General features: G+C 37.7%; 2 protein-coding genes across 2 annotated transcripts; both read left to right on the plus strand.

The window, feature by feature from the left end:
- Window positions 1-390: 390 nt before the first annotated feature.
- LOC106915339 (uncharacterized) lies at window positions 391-6,635 on the plus strand. Its single transcript, XM_014982882.2, has 2 exons — window positions 391-945; window positions 4,664-6,635. Exons 1-2 carry the CDS (start codon window positions 825-827, stop codon window positions 6,118-6,120), a joined length of 1,578 nt encoding a protein of 525 aa, XP_014838368.1. The 5' UTR covers window positions 391-824; the 3' UTR covers window positions 6,121-6,635.
- Window positions 6,636-7,781: 1,146 nt separating this feature from the next.
- LOC106915346 (uncharacterized) lies at window positions 7,782-15,099 on the plus strand. The gene is made up of 2 exons (XM_014982887.2): window positions 7,782-8,199; window positions 11,996-15,099. Exons 1-2 carry the CDS (start codon window positions 8,079-8,081, stop codon window positions 13,285-13,287), a joined length of 1,413 nt encoding a protein of 470 aa, XP_014838373.1. The 5' UTR covers window positions 7,782-8,078; the 3' UTR covers window positions 13,288-15,099.
- Window positions 15,100-20,974: the final 5,875 nt, after the last annotated feature.

Here is a 20,974-nt window from a genome sequence, read left to right on the forward strand (position 1 = left end):
ATATATAATTTGAAAAGATTAATGTGGCATCTCCAGACTTTTAAAGGTCCATAGTTCTCTTCCTGCTATTTTGAAGATTATATTTACGTGATATAAAACAAGGAATGTGTTTGAGGTGTTGCCTCAACATACATTCACAAGTATTGTTTAAAAGTCCCTCTTATACTCTTTAAGATGAAACCATTTGTTCTGACATAAAGCTCTTGTTGCTAAACACCAATGCCAACACCGAAGACCATCTCGTGAGCATTTCGGTCATTTTTTGGTTTAATAGCAAGTTACAAAAATACATTTTCAGTTTAAAAGGCATGCGTTTTCAATATACAAATGCAAAAATCTTTTAACCTTGTTTAAACGCCGCTCTGTGCTACGTTTCAATGCATAAACGGGGCACTGTTTCCCCTCCCAATATGGCTGACACGACGACGTGTCATTGCAGTGAGATGAAAAGATTGAGGTGTCGCGCGTTTTGTTTCGAAACTCATTGATTATAAGTATATCATTTATATAACATAAGGCAAAATTTTGAAAAAAGGAAACTCACGATGTATGTGAAAGCCATGAAGAATATGGTTACTATAGTGACGGAGAATAAAGGCGTCTGTGAAGGTGCCTGTTTAAAACAAATGAACCGTTAAGAAATATTTATCAAAAAGTTATTTAAAGGGACTGAAGGGACGCTACCATGTATATTAGGCCCATAAGGTAAATCTGACGCTTTCATCTGACTGAATGGTGAGCGGGTATTGTTGGCATCGATTCGGTTCTGTGTTCGGAGGAGGCCCAGTTCGACGAGCTCAGCGCCAGTTAGAACAAAAAACACAATGAAGGAAGTGGAATATGCTCATCAGAACAGATCTGAAAGTCTGCCTTTAGAGGACAAAGTGCAGAAGAAATTCCACGGCGTTCATCAGCAGCAGGATGTTGGTAGAAATCAAACGGCTGGTAAGAAGAAGCTCTGATTTAATGCTGTTAGCTAGCTGTAGCTCTCGTCTCCTGTGCTGAAGCAGATAAAAAGCCCAATCTGTGTTTTTGTACATCTGAAACCGAGTAATTTTTCTCCCTTCCAAATGTTTTTGCAGCCTAATCGATTTGCATTTATTATAACTATGAAGATAAAATATATTTTGCCGCAATCTAACACGTTTGTAAATTGTAGCCGAAACTGACGTGAAAATAGATTAACGTGGTTAATAACATTCCTTCTTTAAGGCTTAAACTGCCTATTTAAGGATTAAAAGGGCACAGTCCTAAGCTACTAATTGTAATGTTAAAGCAGTCTTCAGTCACTAGCATACTCATACTGTTCAAAGCACTGGTAAAACAAGGATGCGAAACTGTATGAGTTTAAATAAACATTTGCCAATTAACAAAATACCTCTAAAGAAAGCATAAAATAAATATTAATGAAAAACACTTTATGAACTCCAGAGTTTTCTATCTGATAAGAAAAAATAGATTTTTACAGACCAGACCATTCTATGTGTCTGATTTTTAGGGTACATGCTTCTTTTCAGCTCTGTTAACAGATTTTTAGATTACATATGATTGAGCAGTGCTTTATAGTTTTAGTTTTGGTAATATCCTCTAATTCAAAAAAATATACACACATATATATATTTATCTTGTGAGGATGTTTTTCTATTTATCTTTGTTCATTCATCTTGATTTTGTTCTAAAACTATTTTAAGACACCTTAAACAAATGATTCTGGATTATGGTTCCTCTTCTTTGAACCAAATTCAAAGTATAATTCACAGCATCTTTACACAGCTCTTCCTCAACTATTCTTAATTCATTTTTCTGACTTTGAAGAATACATTTAAAATAATTGAAAAGCCCATATTTGTGCATCTTTGCCGCAGACGGTTTGTTTGTGTGAAATACAGAGGAACCATCACCCATCCTGCTTGTCTTTTTCCATTAAATTATGAAGCATTTAAAAGTGCTAGGCTATCAACTAAAGACTTGGTTTTGGCAGTATCAACTGTCATGGCATTGCTTTTTTTTTTCTTTTTCGGAAAACAGTTTGAGTTGCTGTCCTGGATGTCCAGATGTAATGATGCATGGTTTATAAAAAAAAAAACTAAAAAAAAAACATTAAAATGGAAAATATGATTATGTGATTATGAAAGATAAATATTATCTGTTCTAGGTTCTAAAGTGATTCAAATTTCAGCTTAACTTTACAAAAACACAAAATTTCAGGTGAACTTTACAGTTCTCTCAATATGAATACAAATGTTTCAAATCCACTCAAATTCACTTTGCACTAAGAGATCTACAATTGTATAAAGAATTCAGTCCAACAGGGGGAGCTAATGAGAATATCTAAATTAACGTTCTAATTTCCAGACAATATTGTTACACACATTGTGTTTAAGTTGGTGTATGACCCATACCAGTTTATATCAAACCATGTTTTGTTAAACAAGGATGAAGTAGGACTGAGAGAAAATATGAACTAAAGATAGAAATCTGTTGATTTAAAGAGGTTCTGCTTTTTTTTTTTTTTTTTTTTTTACCTTGACTGTATATCGACTGTTTTACTTTTTTGATTGTTATTCCTTTATTTTATTGAATGCGGCTTCTCTTTGTCTTTTCTCTGAGAGCAACTTCTTTGGCTTTTCAGGCTTTATCCAAAGATAAAAACACAAGTTTGTGAAACCTAGAGTCGAAATAAGCTACAATTAAGTTTTGTTTGCAGGATCATTTTTGTAGGTTTTTTTCAACCTCCCACCTTTGTGAGAAGCTGCTGAACATTGGTCAACAGCAGGAGTTTCTGTGGACCTCCTCAATCCTTTAATGAGTGGTGGTAGAGAGAAACATGATGCCCTCTTCCCCAGTAACAGTAACTTATTGAAATAGTTTAAGAGCTTGCTGGAGATCCCCTTGCTCAGCTTTGAGGTCAAGGAATGCTTTGAGCTGGGTAACCTCTAGGTCAGACAGGCACACCGCAACAGGCAACATCTGCTCCAGCAGGAAACTGATTGTGTAATATGACCGAGCATTGTACTAGCATCTTGAAGTATTTTTTGTTTAACATGGCCCATTTGTTTTTCTTCTTTAGTCTTTTTTTTTTTTATTTATTTATCTGGTCGTATAGGAAAAGTTTGCAGATTAGCATGTAGCTGCAGTATTAGTCAAATGTGGCTCCAGAATGTTAGACAAAAACTTTATTCAAATATTTTGTCACTGGAATGTTAAATGTCTCTAACTTCAAAAGGTGCGTTTAGTAGATTATTAAAAAAAAATCTTACAGATGCTCATCCACTGGGCTTATTAATGAAACCTTGCATAAGCCATCCTTTCTATGCAAGACATAGAAAGGACCTGTTAATTGCAACCCAGATTGAAATGCTTAGAAGCGTCTTTAAGTGTTTAAAGAATGTTCAGTCTTTTAACACTTTAACTGCAAGGCATGTTTGAGTTCTGAAGCAAATCTAGACTTTTCTTTATTATCCAGTCAGTGGAGCCATGGGGTGGATGAAATTTATTTTAGACAAATTGCGCAAAATATGCAGGGACTGTAGATTAATAGTATCTGAGTTTCTTTACCAAAACTTACATTTGCCCTTATAACTAGCTAGGTCTTATTTTCTTTAGCATATAATAATAGTAATAATAATAATAATAATTCATGCTTTTCCCTTGGAATAAAACTTTTAGTTCTGGCAGTTTTTTCCCCCCTCTAATTTGAAAGTAATACCAAAACATCAGTAAATAAAAAATGTTATTCTTTTCTTTCTGAAATAAGTTACAAAACAGGTGAGATTTGCAATGTAAAGATTTCAGATAACACGATATGAACTCCTATAGTCATTATTAGTGTGAGCTCTTATTTTTTCATTTTGTCCAATATTTTTAATTCAGTTCGTCATTGAAAAATTAAATGCCTAAATAGGGATCAAGGTAAGGATTAATGAATAACTTGATATTATTGACTAACTTAAATAAGTGATTTTTTTTTTTAAGCAACTATGTTTTCTCTTCTATCAACGAGGTTAGCTTTCTTTCCACTACATTTCTTATCATTACAGGGCTCATTTTTCGTAAGAAAATGTTTCGTTTTCTCACATTATTAATCATAGACATATTTAAATATAACAAAATGGGAACCTCTGTGGTTGCTGTATAGAAATACAAAAGATGAAAAGAATAATATATGTGAAACAATTAATTTAGGATGGCAGACTTTACTTTCCCCTCAGTGTCAACGAATTGGAAGAAACTGCTTGAACTTATATTATATTGCTATATTGCAATATAACTATATTGCTAAACAGAGCTGCATAAAGTGCATTTTGCATCCCGCACCAGCCTCTGTTTGGACTGTTTCGCTTTCCTCTTCAGTCATGTAGCTTCAGTCATATTTGTTTCTCTTACAACTGGCTCTGCTTATGGATGACTAGCGTCGCCATCTTCTGGACGGGGGCCAAACCACGACACTAAAAGAAGGCCTAAGTGGGTGTAACTAATTAATTGATCGGAACCAATTTTAATCTTAACAAACCATTAACCATTGTCTGCATCCCTATACCTAAATTGTGTACTATATTCAGCTATAACATACTGTATGTAAAGTCACAGTTATTTAATGTGTGTGTGTGTGTGTGTGTGTGTGTGTGTGTGTGTGTGTGTGTGTGTGTGTGTGTGTTTTCAGAAAATCAGCATCTTTGGGGGAAGAAAAACGAGATCTCTTGGAAAGTAAGTCTGGGCCAACAGGATGCAACGCCTTTCTACGTAAAGGAGGAAGAGGAGGAACTTTGGATCAGTCAGGAAGGAGACGAGCTGCTAGGAGGAGATGAAGCTGAATACGCAAAATTCCCAATCAATGTTGTAGTGAAGAACGAAGATGATGAAGAGGAACCGGAGTCTTCACAGCTTCATCAGAGCCAAACCTACACCAGAGAGACAGAACCTCCAACCAGCAGCTCGTTTAAATGGATTAAAACAGAAACTGATGGAGAGGACTGGGGCCGACTGGAACTTATCTCGAAGACCGATCCAAATAATTTCAAAATAAATAAACACAGAAGGGCTGCAGACTCCCTAGAGAATGAAGCCAGCGAAAATGAGGATAATCACTGTTATAATAACTGGCATGGACCTATGGTGGGTACTGAAAATCGAAGGAAGGGAAGCCAGTTAGCTGAGGGAGGCATGAACAGTGATGCAGGCTGTAATGCTTCCAAAAAGGCCTTCAGCTGCTCCGAGTGCGGTAAACAGTTTCTGGACGAGCAGTCTCTAAGGAGACACATGAGACGCAACACAGAAAAAAATTCTTCAGACTGTTCAGTTATTCAGAAATGCTCCGAAGTGAAGAAAAATGCAGATTCACAGGCCAAAGTCCACACAGGCAAGAAAAACTTCAGCTGCGAGATATGCGGCAAAACTTTCAGAGATCATTTCAGCCTTACGTCTCACATCAGAGTGCACACAGGAGAGCAACCGTTTGGTTGTGACGTATGCGGTAAAAGATTCAAGCACCAGCACGACGTGAAGAAACACATGAGAGTCCACACAGGAGAGATGCCTTTTTGCTGCGAAGTTTGTGGGAAAAGATTCAAGCACCAGCATAATCTGAAGACGCACATGAGAATCCACACGGGGGAGAAGCCCTATGTTTGTGATATTTGTGGGAAAAGATCACGGTTTCAGCACAACCTGAAGACGCACATGATAATTCACACAGGAGAGCGTCTGTTTGACTGCGATCTTTGTGGGAAAAAGTTCACTTGTAAGAAAAGCCTTAAGGCACACGAGTCGGTCCACACCGGAGAGAAACCGCACAGCTGCGAGATCTGTGGTAAATGTTACAAACGGAAAACACACCTCAGGACTCACATGACGTCCCACACTGAGGAAAGGCCTTTTGGCTGTGAAGTTTGCGGCAAAAGATTTAACCGTAAGACATACCTTGAAACGCACATGGCGGTCCACACAGGCGAGAAACCTTATAGCTGCGATTTCTGTGGTAAAAGATTTACCAGAAAAACACATTTGGATTCACACATTATAGTTCATACAGGAGAAAAACCGTTTGGCTGTGCCGTCTGTGGGCAGGAATTCACCCAACAGGGAAGTTTAGACCGGCATATGACATTACACCTAGGCTAACGAGAGTTTGTGTGAATGCAATGTGTAGACTTGTAAGCTAGGTAACTGTCTCTGTAAGAAAAATGGAAATTAGGCCAAATATACATCTTAAAATCAATAAATCCAAAAGGTTTATTGAAAATGAACTAAAAAGGTATCTAATAGTCTCTTAAGAAGTGAAGTGTTATGTTGATTAGTTTGGATATTATGTTTAGCCGGTATAGTAGTATAGGGGATGTTACAGATTAATGACCGGCGGCATCACTACAAACACCCATAAGTGGGTTCATATGAATTAGTTTTTTCTCCAATTCTAACTAATTTGGGGGGGAAATTGCGTTTACATATGTTCTGTATACATGTTGGGAGAATTTGATTTTCATCTGTCATCTTGAGTTTGACAGAGATATTCTTCAGCTCTAAGCCTTGGAGTCTGTTGACTAATTACTGCTTTGGTTAATCATGTAAGCAATTTGTGTTGCATGACAATAACAGAGTGGTTAAAAACACTAAATAAATAAATACTTTCTGCAATATACATTTGTATTTGTCAACTCATTGTCTTCAACAGAAATTAGACTGTGGAATTAGGATGTGCTCCTCTATTTTTGACGCAGAAATTAGTTACTTTGACAGTGACATTAGGACGCAGTCTCTGTGCAATAGGTATGAAGTAATATTTAACTCGTCTTCGTGAAAAAGTAAGAAACTGCAACATAAAGCATGGGAAAAGCATTATTTGTCATTTTATTTTTGACCAGGGGTTCTGAAAAATTCTTATTAAAGGTTTGTGGTTATGATAAAAGGTTTTGAATTGTTGATTACAAATTCACTTTTAATAAATGTACTTCCAATATGAACTGAAACAAAATGACACTTTTGGAAAGAAAATGAACTTGTTTTGTGGCAAAATCCCCAATTCTTTCCAGATTTTGCAACAAAATATAATGGAACTTGACTGTAAGCTCACCCTTCGTATGTGATCCGTGTGGTCTCCAGTGGAGAGCAATGAATTTCCTAATGTCCACCTTAGCACAACATGTGATATATAAAGAAGCATTTATTTCTACGTACTTCTTTATTCAATAATAAAGAAGTATTTGATATAAAGCTCCTTATATACTGAGTTTTGCTGTTATTTGGTAGAAATCTGCTTTCGCTTTGACCACTAAATGTTGGTCAGGCAGATTTTTTGGATCATGATTGATGATTGATTTTTAAAAGCAGTAAAATGTGTAAAGCATCCAGGGGGAGTCAATATTTTTATAAGCACTGTATATAGAAGAGAACGTACAACGGGATATTAAGGCCACTGTGTATAAAAAAAAAAGGGAGTACATTAGTGCCAAAAAAAACTCAAATTGTGAAAATCTCAAATTTTCTAGAAAAAATGAGGGTATTTCTGAGTTTCAAAAGTGTTTTTCTGGAACATTTCTGAGATTAATATCAGAATATCCTAGTTTTCTGCTGGAAATGCACTTTTTTTTTTCTGTCTCCAGTGACTCTAATATGCCGACATATTAGGTCCATTCTGAAGGAATTGTTATAGGAGGAAAACCCCCTGAAATGACCACTGACGGATACCTAAAGTGGCTGATAAGAGCAAATCAATCATACTTGCGTTGAATTGGTTGTGTATCTTGCCACTCATAATATGGCGGAGGCGCAGACGTGTCGTTTGTAATAAGTCAATGCGGTGTCTGGGAGACGGAGAAGAATGTGATTACCATGGTGACACGAGAAAAAAGTTGTCTGGATGGGTGCCTGATCAAAAAACAGAACAATTAAACAGTTATCCATCATTAAAAAAAACGTTTGATGGAACCGTGTCTGTTAATTATTAAATCGGTCTCCTGCACAACTTCCAGAGGTTAAGTCTGACCGAAATAATGTGAGCGGATGTTGTATCTGGATCGAGTCGGTGCTGGGTTCGGTGGAGGCCCGAATCGCCGAGCCTTTTGTAAGGAAAAAAAGACAGCATGAAGGAAGTGGATTATGTTAATAAGAGCAGCATTGAAAGTCTGGCGTTAGAGAACAAAGTGCGGATGAAACAGCTTGGAGATCACCAGCCGCAGGATGTTTGCAGAAACGAATCCGCAGGTAAGAAGCAGCTGTTTCATCAGGAGCTTTCTACTGTTAGCTTACAGTAGCTCTAAGGCTGTCAAACTGGAATAGAGATGCAAACAATTTATGTTGTTGCGTCAATACCCGAGTCATTCTTTTTGTTATCAGACATGATCCCAGTTATTTCAGTGTAACTGGATTATCGCCATGTCTTGGATGAATGTCAGATGTTTTAGTTTACTGTTAGCTTGTCGTAGCTTTGTGGTTATCTGGTTGGGATAAAGCTTAAATATCCAACATGTATTTTAGACCATCTGGAAATCAGCCATTAATTTTTTTACAATTTTCTAGGCATCATTTCTGGACGATGTTCTGGATTTTTTCTGTCTACCAGCATTTATAAAAAAGAAAAAAAAAATTAAATGGCTTTCAAATTATCTCTGTATCGTGTGTAAGTGAAAAATAACAGTTCTTGAGTAATCATCTACCTGAAGTTACACTGAAACTTATAAAATCTTAATTAAATAAATGAAAATTGTTATGAAACATCCTTTAATTATTTACTTGAGGAAGATATTCAATCCAAAGGTTGTTTCAGGAATAGAATATTTCAAGCACTAAATAAAACTGCAACATATAATATTCTGCCCCAATTTTACTAAAATTTACATACCGGCCTTGCAGCAGTCAAATCCTTCTTATAATTGGTGCATGTCTCCACTGCTTTCTGATATTTATTTATGGTGATTAGCTTTAGATTTTTGGGTCAGAAGAGAGGACCTGCTTGGCATCATTCTAATCTTTAGCTCTCTCTACAAACGCTCAATCTGATTCAATTGAGGACTTTGTCCTGTCCCAATTCAAAATGTTAATATTACTTTAAGTCAGAAAAAACATGTTAAAATCAAAAGATTGCTTTGAATTTAGTTGCGTTTACTATGAATAATTTGGGATGAACTGTATGTTTAAATACTGCAAAGTGGATTAATTCTGAAAGTTAGATTTCATGCATTGTGCACTTTTCTATTTATGGAGATTTCACAGTTAAAATAACACAATAAAGCTTTGAATAAAATGAAAGATTCCTGTGAATCATTGTTGCTTTTCTGACTGAAATTAAGACTTTGTGTTAATGGTATGTTTACATATTTTAGGCAAGAGTCAAATCAGGATGCATACCAGAGCATAAGTTAGATCCATATGAAACCAAGTAATTTTGTACATTTTTTTTTTAAAACCCATGTAACCCAAACCTAGAACACTCCCCCACATTGATATTAAATTAGACAAATATTTTGTTTATTGTGAGAAGCTTGTGAATAACATTTTGGTGAAATGTCAGTGCCTTCCTCTTGACTGCTTACCTTCTCATCTCCGCCTAATGATTTTCTATAAGACTGAGATAAGGATGTTGTGAGGCCACTTCAAAACATTGACTTTCTTGTCCTTGAGCCTCTTTGTAACTACATTTTCAGTATGGTTAGGGTTGTCCTCCATTTGGAAGATCCCAAGGTCTCTAAGCTTTAAGTTACTGACTGATATCTTGGGATGTTTGTTCAATATTTCCACAAAGGAGGATGTAACATCATCCTCTTTTCTAATGATAATCTGTGTGATGAAGTGGACGAGTCCCTATTACTGCAAAACCCCCTCACCACATGATGCTACCACCTCCCTCCACCTTCCAGTTGGGAAGTTGGTGTCTGGCTTGATTCACAAATTTTGCACTAAAACATGTTGATCTACAAATTCAGAACCTGTCTCTATAGCATTGAAGTGTCAAATGTATTTATATTACAGATTCAAAAACAAAATGGATTAAATTGAGTCATGTTTTCACCAAGGAAATGTAGAATAAAACAGTAAATAAGATAAAAGAAATCTATGCCATATGTTCTGGCTACTTAAGAACCATTAGGGTTTAATTAATACAATATTTTATGTGGTTGAAGTTGTATGTTCGGTTTTATTTTGAAAACCGGAAGTCAAAACGTTAACACGTCCTGTTTATCGATGCGCTTCTATGGATTATTTGCACCGTTTTCGTTTACCGATTACCAATCTTTACAGCTTGTAAATTAGCAAAAATGTTCATTTAATATGTAACAGCATGTTGCCATAATATACACCTAACTGTATTGCAATTCTTCGTAGTTTATGCTAATTTAAGTTGTTTATGTATGTGCATAAACAACTTAATTAGTAGACTTAACTTTTAGGCTAGCGGTAATATGCATTAGCTTCACGTGTTATTTACGTATCCTGATATGCTGTGTTTTTCTTTTATAGTTTTACTCTGGCTAATTGTGTATTGAATAAAATTCAATAATGACAACTGTTCTTGCTTCACCATGGGTTATGTAGCTGTCTGGCATCCACAATATGAAACAATGTTTTTTTTATTTTTTGGAAACCGGAAGTTACGGCGTTAGCACGTGTTTAGCAATGCACTTCTATGCATTATCTTCAGCCTTTTGGTTGGATGGAGCACAGCTTGTAAGATATTTTATGCTTAGAAGCATATTATCTTCAATATACACCACATTTTGTTGTAAGAAGTAGTTTGTAATTATTTGGGTTATCTCGGTCTTAACTTCTACCGTATTTAGCATTTGGCTAGTAGCAGCAAGCATTAGCTTCACATTAGGGGTGCACCGATTGCAGTTTTCTGGCCGATCGCCGATTACCAATCTTTACAAAGCCTGACCTGCTGATTCCGATTTTGGCCGATACCATTTTCTTTGTCTGAAATGTCACAAAATATAGCAAGAAAGTCGCTGAGTTGGTAACAGTGGAAGGTTAACAACATTTTAATGACTCATTTGTAAATGAGCAGTGCTGATATGTGGACATTGAGCTATTCTCTAATCAGCCACAGCAAATGCTTGATCATCCGTACATTTTACGATTGATTACCAATACTTCTAGTACAGGAGTTAACGATCTTTTCCACACAGAGGGCCATTTTGGCCCTGCCACTACAAATGAGAACAGCTAAAAATTATTTTATTAATATGTACTATATAAAATGTTTTATTATGACAACTAATAAAGTTTAACTAAGATGTATTTTTTTTTAAATTTTAGAACAAAATGAATTCTCTACTACAAAAAATAGAATGAGGTGAGCCTTTTCTGTAAATATGGATAATAAAAAAGAGCATAGTTTTTAATGCCGTAGGTATCGTGCAGATTTTATGAGAAATCTCATAAAACGTCAATTTCCTACATCGTCCATTATCAAAAACATTTCCCTTTTGGTTTGTTAAAGCCACAGAGGAGAGGCCAAAGAGCCATGTGGAGCTGTGTAGCTGCAGGTTGTAGATATCTGGTCTAGGAGAAATGGGCTGGTTAACTTCGAGTCCTCTTAATGGCGTGTGGATGTTATAGAGATGCCATAGATTGGATGTGTCTTGGAGGAATAAAATTTTAAAATAAATTTTTAAATGGACACAGAAGCAATGAAGAGATGGTGAACCTGGCTTTATGTGTTCATACTTCCTTGTCCCAGTTAAGAGGAGCTGCAGGATTCTGGATTATTTTAAATGTTGAGGGGATGTCTGATCATGACCAACATTTATTCTCTTACAATAGTTCAGGCAATAGATACCTTGAATAATCGTAAGTGTTTGTTGCTTTACAAAAGGTTCATAAAAATCTTGTTTCGGTTGAATAATTTATCTGTGAAACACTAATTACCACGAGCATTTCTTATCTTTATTTTCTCATTCTGTTCAAAGTTTTTCTAGCGAGTTGCCTTAAAGCACTACAGATACAAATTAAATGTTGAAATTTCATAACATTCTTATGTTTTGGTGTTTGCTATCTTCAGATGTCAACCATCATCCACTGAATAAAGAAGAGGTTCCTTGGAGCCCCAGTTTGGATGAACAGAACCCAGAGGGCCCCTTCATAAAGGAAGAACTTGAGGAAAGTTGGATAAGTCAGGAAGGAGAGCAGCTAGAGACCGAGTACATCAACTTCCCGCTTAATATTGTTGTGAAGAGTGAAGATGATAATGACGAGGAATCGGAGTCCTCACAGCTTCATGAAAGTCAAACTTTAGACCCCAGAGAGGCAGAGCGTCCGACCACCAGCTCCGTTAAATGGATCAAAACCGAAACTGATGGAGATTGTGGACAACTGGAACTTGCCTGGAAGCCTGGTCCAAATAAATTCAAATTAGGTTTAGAAAGAAAAGCTGCAGAATCCTCTGAGACTGATGTCAGCGAAGATGATGGTTATGACTACTGGCAGCAACCTTTGACGGCGAAAGAAAGTGGTTGGAAGGGAGCCTGCGGAGCTAATATCAAAGGTTCTGAAACAATGCCTAATCCAAATTCACAGACCAAAGTCCACACAGGAAAGAAAAACTTCAGCTGTGATGAATGTGGCAAAACATTCAGAGATCAGTTTAGTCTTAAATCTCACATCAGAGTCCACACAGGAGAGCAGCCGTTTGTTTGTGATGTTTGTGGAAAAAGATTTAAGCACCAGCACGACGTGAAGAAACATATGAGAGTCCACTCAGAGGAGCAGCCATTTGTTTGTGAAGTTTGTGGTAAAGGATTCAAGCATCAGCACAATCTGAAGACGCACATGAGAATCCACACGGGGGAGAAGCCCTATGTTTGTACTATCTGCGGTAAAACGGCAAGGCATCAGAATAACTTGCGAACGCATATGATAGTTCACGGAGGAGAACAGCCGTTTAGTTGTGACATTTGTGGTAAAAGGTTCAACCGGCAGACAAATCTAAAGGCGCACAAGGTGGTCCACACCGGAGAGAAACCACATAGCTGCGAGATCTGTGGTAAAAGTTACAAACGTAGAACACACCTCAGGGGTCACATGACCACACACAGTGAGGAAAGGCCTTTTGGCTGTGACGTTTGCGGCAAAAGGTTTAACCGTAAAACATACCTGGATACACACATGGTGGTCCACACAGGCGAGAAGCCTTATAGCTGTGACTTCTGTGGGAAAAGTTTCTCCCGAAAAACTCATCTAGATTCACACATCAACGTACATATGGGGGGGCAACCTTTTGGTTGCCCAGTCTGTGGTGAAGAATTCCTCCAACAGAAAAGTTTGGACCAACACATGCCTTTACACTTCATATAATAGCGTACCTGCTCAAGCAGTGCCTATGTTAATATAACATGCATTTTATTTCAGGTTTTCTCCCAGGTACATTGATTTAACTCTGGTGTTGGTTGTTCTGACTACCAAGTAAAGAATGGCCAAACACGCATCATAAAACCAATAAACAAATGATTTATGGGGAATTAACTGAGTGGCTCTCTGTAGGCCTCTTTAAAAGAGGCTAGACGTCCACCTTCTTTTAAAAGGCTTGACAAAGCTTTTTTAAGAAACAGAAAACATAAGAATTCAAATCAGTTTCCCACAGGATTTCAATAATTTACTCAGATATGTGCTCTTCTAAGTGACCTGGTGCCACAGGGGGGTTGCAAGGGCCGACATTTGATGGCTAAACAACAAAACCGAGCTAAGCTAGGTCTAGGGTTATTATTTTGCTTTCGTAGCTGAACAACTTTGGATAGATTGCGACGTGGATTCTGAATGGCCTTCCAAGAGAGAAAAACATTCCTCCTACAAGATGTTCATCCACATTTGTGTGGGCCATCACATGACTTTGAAAGTCCATGAGCCACTGTGGACAATAACATGGCTCCAGAAGCTGAATTATTGTGCATGCTTGCCAACTATAAACAATGTGATCTGCTGCCTTTTCCTGAGATATAAGATATGACAGCTGTGCTGACTACATCTAAACCTCCCTGTTAATATACAGCAATATACACTACTTATATGCATATAATAACTAGATGTCTTTGCATATGGAAGCAGATTTAATACTCTGACTCATTTGCTATAAGAAATTGTTCCTTGAATCCTGCTTCATGTGCAGTCATGGAGGGGCTGGCAGGTTCCAAAACGGGTCCCAACAGGACCTGTAGCTGCCATTTTGAAAACTGATTTGGACACCCGGATCTGCCCTGGTCGTCTTTATGTCCCTCTTCAATGTGTTCTCTGTTTTAATGTGTCATGTGTGTTGGTAGCAGACGTCTCTGAGTCTCCAGCAGTTAATGCTGATGGTTTGTTGTAAGTGAATGAATGAAAAGGCAAAACACATTAAAATATTCATGCATTTTAAACACTAATTTAGTTAGGTGTAGGAATATGAGGGGGCATGTTATATTGGGTCTCCCTCAAAGAGCAGTAAGTATCTGCGCCCTTAGTAATGGATTTGATACCAAGATGGTTATTATATTGTACAATCTCATTTACAATGGTCTGTCTGAATTTGGAGAGCCTTTTTTCATAGGCATCAACTCTCAGCTACTCTGTTGGTTTTGTCTCCAAGTGTGAGTAAATAAAACACAACGTTAGTTCATGTAATCAGGTTTTGCTTGGTGTGACGTTGCTTCGTTGGTCCATGACAGGAAGGATAATTCAGACAACTATCATTTAACGTTTCTTTGATTTGAATAATATCTCTCAGATAAGTCAAACATGACCACATCATTTTTGTTATTTATGAAATATACAGTGTATTTAAATGTATGTACTGTCCTCAAGCTTCTGTAAGCTGTTTTTTTTTTTCTTCTGCTTAAGAAAATATGGGTTAAAGCAGATTGACAGTGTATTTATTGGACTAGTTCTGTAGACTTTTCTTGATTATTCCAGAGATCTTTAATGTCTGTTTTGATCATAAAACAATTTTAACAAACTATAATCTGTTTCCTGACATCAGAACCCTGACTGGTGGTGCAGCAGTTTTAGTTCAGCTTTTGTTTCATGTTTGTAATCGTCATCATCATCAGTATTTACAGAATTGAAATATTCCAACAGTTAATGAAATATTGTCACAGCATTAAACCTACATTAAAGTGTGTATTGGTGCTAAACCAATTAAGCCGAGTCCTTTTCTCTGTCCTCCATTTGTTTTAAATGAGATGCATGTTTCTCCTTTGCTGCAGATTTTTACTGTGTTGCTCTTTTAGACTTAAACAGCTCTGCTAGTAAACTCTGCCACCAGGCTTGGTAAAGTCCATGAGCTTGTGATGAAGTCGGCTCCAGTTCTGAACAGAGAACAAGGCGAAGTTAACTTCAGCGTAGAGAAAAGATGCCATTCATCTTTTCTACAGCTCCTCCTAGCCCGGCTCAGGGGAATCTGCTTGTCTCCTCGGACTCTGGTAACCTAGCATACACACTCGTTAAACACCTAGAACATCAACACATCTGATCAAGTGGGGTTTTATTTAAAGTAATGGCAGTGTATTCTGCATTAAGGATTTTGATGGATTAAATCTGAACTGTGTAATTAATGTGCCGGACTGACACAGCGTTATTAGACACATGACATCATGCACCGTGATTCCTAAGCCTTCAGGTTTCCCAGCAGATTCAAACTTTAGTCATGTGAGTGACTAGGATCAGAGTCGGACTTTGCAAATTTAATGGCTCAACGAGATTACAAAACGGTTTGAGTTTGATCTTAGCAGCGAGCAGCTACTGTGAAAAATAATGCGCCTTTCAGAGGACTAACATAATTTAATATCAGATTTACAAACATAACTTTTGATTCTGTTAAAACTTAAAATGCATTCTCTAATTACTGTGCACAGCTCACACTACTTGTCCAGTGACCCAGCAGATGGAGCTCTAACACTTAGTTTTTCTGTTAGTTTTAGTTGTTTTTTTAAACAAATTTTTTTCACCAGGTTTGTTGAAGTGAAATACGCAAAGATCAGGCTCTTCTGAAGCAAAATCTTTTTCATCTGAAGTGTTAATCACTGATGGTTCAATCAGACTGATTTGAAACGTAACGGAAGGAAGGTGTGTTATTTTTTTGTTTCTAACCTCAATAGCAACATGTTAAATACTAACCCCATTCTTTAAATCTACTCTTTTAATCTAGTCTTAACTTGCACAAAAACTTACAATGTCAATGCAACTGTCTGTTTTAATAAATGTTAATGGAAATGTTAATAGAATTGCACTCATGACTGAAATCAGTTCTAATCTAGTTTATTTTCAGGTCAGTTTTCTGATATTTGACTTTCAAAACATGTTAAAATTTCAAATATTTTACTTTTTAGTATTGATATGCTGAATACTTCATATGCTTATATTATAAGGATAAAAGGAATACAAACACTTATTAAGTTGCAGTTTAAAACTCCTGGGGATGTTTAAGTAATCATCTTAACTTTTATTAATAAGCTATTAAGCTGATCTAATTTTAATGACAGAGGGAATGGCTTCGTTGCTGACATTAAAGCCATTTAATGAGACTAATGTAGTTGTAACGTGACCAGACATAGAGGGCTCTGACTTCTGAGGATGCACAGAGAGGAGCAAATACCGATCCTCTGCAGACGTTTGTGATATTGACATTGCGCCCATGAATGATTGCGACTGGATATATTGAGCAGCTCCACTTCCTCTCACCTGCTGCTGTCCTCAGCAAGCATCTCAGAGGACATGCCGGTGTTTCCACAGTGTAAACCTGAAAACATTTATCCTCTGAAGAGGTTTCCAGCGCCGAAAGATCAGAGAGGGTCACATCGGATCGTGAAATCATCTTCCTGACTCACAGAAACGTGAGGTCGTTTTGTTGTATTAAGCCATGCCTGGAGTCATGTTTCTGTCTCCATCACTGCTTTACAGCTTCACTGCAATAATTTCAACAGTAGCTGCGTTTCCATTACAAATGTGCACTAATTTTTTTTTTTTTCGTTATTTCACTGTTAGGGTGCGGGGGGAATCCCACACAATTTTGTGATCGCTGCGTTTCCAATAAATAAGAAACCCAATTAAAATCACACGTGTTTCCATTGAGTGAATAAGTTTTTCTAATTCCAATTTGCGCCGTTTTACAGCGAATGGAAATGCAGCCACTGGCCTGTTTCCATCTCAGCTTTGAATGAAACCCTGAGAAATGTCTGCTCTGTTAGTCATCTTTGGCTCCAGATCATTGCAGGCCGGTGGAGTGGTCAGTCATGCTGCAGATCAGATCAATCTTCAGCTGCGATCTCAGAGGACGCATCCTTTTGGACTCGCTGCAGGAACTCCAGGAGCCTCTGCAGGCAGAGATGAACAGTGAGTGGACAGCAGCTGTATGGATTGAGCAATGTGTTGTAAACCACTTTCAAAATCCAGCTAATAAAAATGTTGCTCCGTTTCCATCGCTTGTTTCGTCACTTTCCTTCCCCTCGGCGTATCTCTGTCATTCACCCTTCAGTAGCCTCTTTCATCAGTACAAGTGAGCAGATTTTCTTATTAGCACAAAGTTGTAGAGATCACAGTAAACCCAGCAGCTCTGCCTCTCCACCTTTTGATGAGGAAAAGCTTATTTACCACCTTCACTAGTCAGCTTCGTGGTGGAAAACAAGAAACTCCTGACTCATTGGAAATCGTTACCACCTCTGCAGAGCGTGGTGTTTTCCTGCATCCAACATATCCGCTGCTACTCAACACATCCAAGGTCTTCAAAGGAGTCTCTGTTGAAACCTGAAATCTGGACGGCTCTACAAATGGACCAGGATGATGACCTCTGGGTGAGGTTAAACCTAGGAGCGTATTGCTTATCTTACCCATTGTTTATCTGCCTTTTTGTTTTCCTGCAGTGAAAACTTTTCAGAAACTTTCTACACATGCTGTAATGTCCTTGCTGCAAGGCTTCATTAATAAATGAAGACAGTGGAGCCTGGTTCTTGCGGCCAGCTCCCTTTTTTTTTTTTTTTTTTTTTTAAATTATTGAGGTTTCTTGTCAAAACTGAAGTGAATTGATATCCCTTAAAGAACAAACAAAAGTCTGCTTGTTAGCTGTAAGCAGAAATTACCTTCTATAATGGTTCTTATTTTAGCAGAGATTACAGAAACTGAACTTGTGCACATTGTGTTTAAAATCTGATGAAATGGTATGCTGCCCATCATGAAAGTTGTAGCCTTTAGAGCTGTTAAAGTATACAAATCTGAGAGAAAAATGACATTCAGCCAGAAACGCTGCAGCTCTGCCAGGCCTCTGAACCAGATCTGATGAATGTAAAACAGTTTTATGTGCAATTGTCTTCTATACACACAGCTTTATCTGGCTCAGTCATCTGGTGAGGATGTTTCTGAAGACTGTGTTTTTGACATCCTGCAGAAAGAAAATCTGATCATCTGTCTGCAGGTTTAGAAACAACGCTGGAGTCCCTTCTGTGAGCTTTGAGGATGTTTCCATGGAGATGGAGGTCTGACCACAAACCCAGACCCTGGTTTATGAACTGAAACGAGTCTTGTTGAGGTCACAAGGTCAGTGTGTGGGTTATGTCGCTTCTTGAGGTGGGAAAGATCTGCAGTTCATTCTGTAGATTCTCAGAGTTTTTTTTTCTTTTTCTTTTTTCAAACATTGCTGTTTTTATTTCCTAGGTTGAAGAGAAGGACAAACCCATTTTTCTGCTGTTCTGTAAAATCCATCAACATTAAATTGGCATTTGTTTTGTTTTGGTACAATGTAAATTAATAAAACAGCACAAGGAGGAGATAAATGATGTACGTTTTCTCTTTGGGTGAGTAAACCTGTTGGAAATTGGTTGGTTTATCAGCTAATTAGCTCTTAAATATCGTTTTAACTTCTAATGGGAGTTTTCAAATCAAGTCTTTTCTTGTGGTTTCAATAGTTTCTTAACGTAGAGGGAGAACAGCGATTTATTCAGAATGAAGTCGGACTCCTTCATGGTGAGTCAGAAGTGACCAGATCTGATGTATGAAAAGACTCTGTGCTGGTAATTTGTTTTTTGTTGCTCACTGACCTCTTGGTGAGCGTGGACATAGAGTCGGCTTTTGGGTTTACCTCTGTTTTAAACACAAAGGACCTTCTGAGCAGCTGTGTGTTCAGCAGAGATCATCACAGAATCAGCGATCGGACCGGTAGCGCCAGCTGTGATGCTCGCTTTGATGTCCGCCAGAGTTTCTTTCAACTGTGTCTTCAAATGTGGTACTATTCATTATTTATAGAAGAACAACTATCCAGCAGCTCGTTGAACTGCTTGTGCAGAGTTTGATTCCTGGAGAATATTGATCAGGGAACCTGGGATAAGGAGCTACTCGGCCAGAACTCTTGACCAGTCCAACTCCCAGGACTTTACCTTTTTAGAAATAATTTTTAGACTGAAAATTCAATAACTCAGTTGTGTGCTCAGGTTTAGTTTATGTGGGGCTTAAAAAAATCGGGCGATCTGTTTAAATCCCTGCAGGGTAAAACGGAAGAAAGTGAATGTGACTGTACCGTAGTTAAAAAGCAAATTCATCAGTAATTAGTGGTTATGCTTGAGTTTATCTGTTTTTCTAAAAAAAAAAAAAAAAAAAAAAAAATTAAAGCAAATTCAAACACACTGAGGTCCTCAGTTGTTTAAATATATATTTTTTGATCTTGTGTTTGTGGAGTTAATTGTAATATTTAGTTGTGTGTGTTTATGATTTGAAAAATTTATGTCAGTAGTTCAATTTAAGAAGCGTCAGGAGGCAAAGAACACCATGAAGGAGATTTACTGATGTGGTGAGAGGACAGGAAGATAGATTTTACTTGCTGCAACAGCAAAGAACGGACACGTCCCGTCTCTACCAGGAAGAGAGGCTTTGTCTCCATTCGCGTTGCTCCCACAGCTCTTTAAGTAAGTAAAATCTTTGGCGTGAGAGGAGGAATAATTAATCCTGTTAAGATCCTCGAATCGGATGATGAAAGACTCGTCTGGCGAGTGTTGAAGTCTAATTGAAATTGACTCCATAAATCCTCATTCAGACGAAGCGTCACATTTTAACAGACACACACATTAGAGCCGTGAATGAGCACATCGCAGGTCGGGAGAAGTGTTATTCGTAGTCATGTAAGAACAAGAAAAGCTGCTTTCTGATGCAACAACTGAGATATTTAATTTATGCTTGTGATCATTTGTTCCCATTTCTAAGGTTGAGTCTGTAAATTAAAATGAATGATTTTGCTCACTTTTTTTTCTTTTTTAAGTCAAATGAAAATCTATTCCCCTCCTGTCTGGGCCCAGAAACACTGTCCAGAAATCTCAGAGTCTGTATTAAACAACTGAAACACCGTGACTTGGTTTTCACTTTTAAGGACTCCATCCACTGGAAGGTCAATCCACAGAAGGTCATTATTGAAGGACCTGGCAGTTTGCTGAATTTGTGTATCCAACCAAATCATAAAAATGTTGAGCGGTCGAAAAAGAAATGTGGTAGAAAAAGGTGCACCAGTAACAGGGATAACCAGACTATTATGAGGCAAATGCCATCGAAGAGTTTGGGAGAGATTCACGAAACGGACATGGCGGCTGAAGTCGGAGCTTCAAGAGCCGCCACACACTGACAGATCCTGGACGCAGGCTGCTTCTGTAGCATTTCATGCGCTAAACTGGAACCAGCGACTAAAAAGGGAAAAAAATAAGTCTGGATTGTTGCTCAGTGGAATAACCTCCTCTTATCTGATTTGGGAATCTCACAGTTAGAAAGAAGAGTGGAGAGGCAGAGAATCCATGCTGCTTGAAGTCCAGTGTGAAGTTTCTGCAGTTTCCAAGATTAGTATTGTACTGGACTTCATGTATGTCTACCTGAATGTAACTGTATGCCTAAACTGCACTGATGAGAACTGGATTGAACTTGTTTTTTGGTGCTTTGTAAATAAATTGAACTGAGAGAAATCTCAGAGAGAGGCAGCAGCTAGAGAATGTGTAGTACCTACAAAGTCTGGCTAGGGGTAGTAGTGCATCCTTACACTTATTAATTA

The sequence above is a fragment of the Poecilia mexicana genome, unplaced genomic scaffold (genome assembly GCF_051168715.1).
Source record: "Poecilia mexicana isolate PSO_F unplaced genomic scaffold, ASM5116871v1 scaffold_19, whole genome shotgun sequence".
Classification (NCBI taxonomy): Eukaryota; Metazoa; Chordata; class Actinopteri; order Cyprinodontiformes; family Poeciliidae; genus Poecilia; species Poecilia mexicana.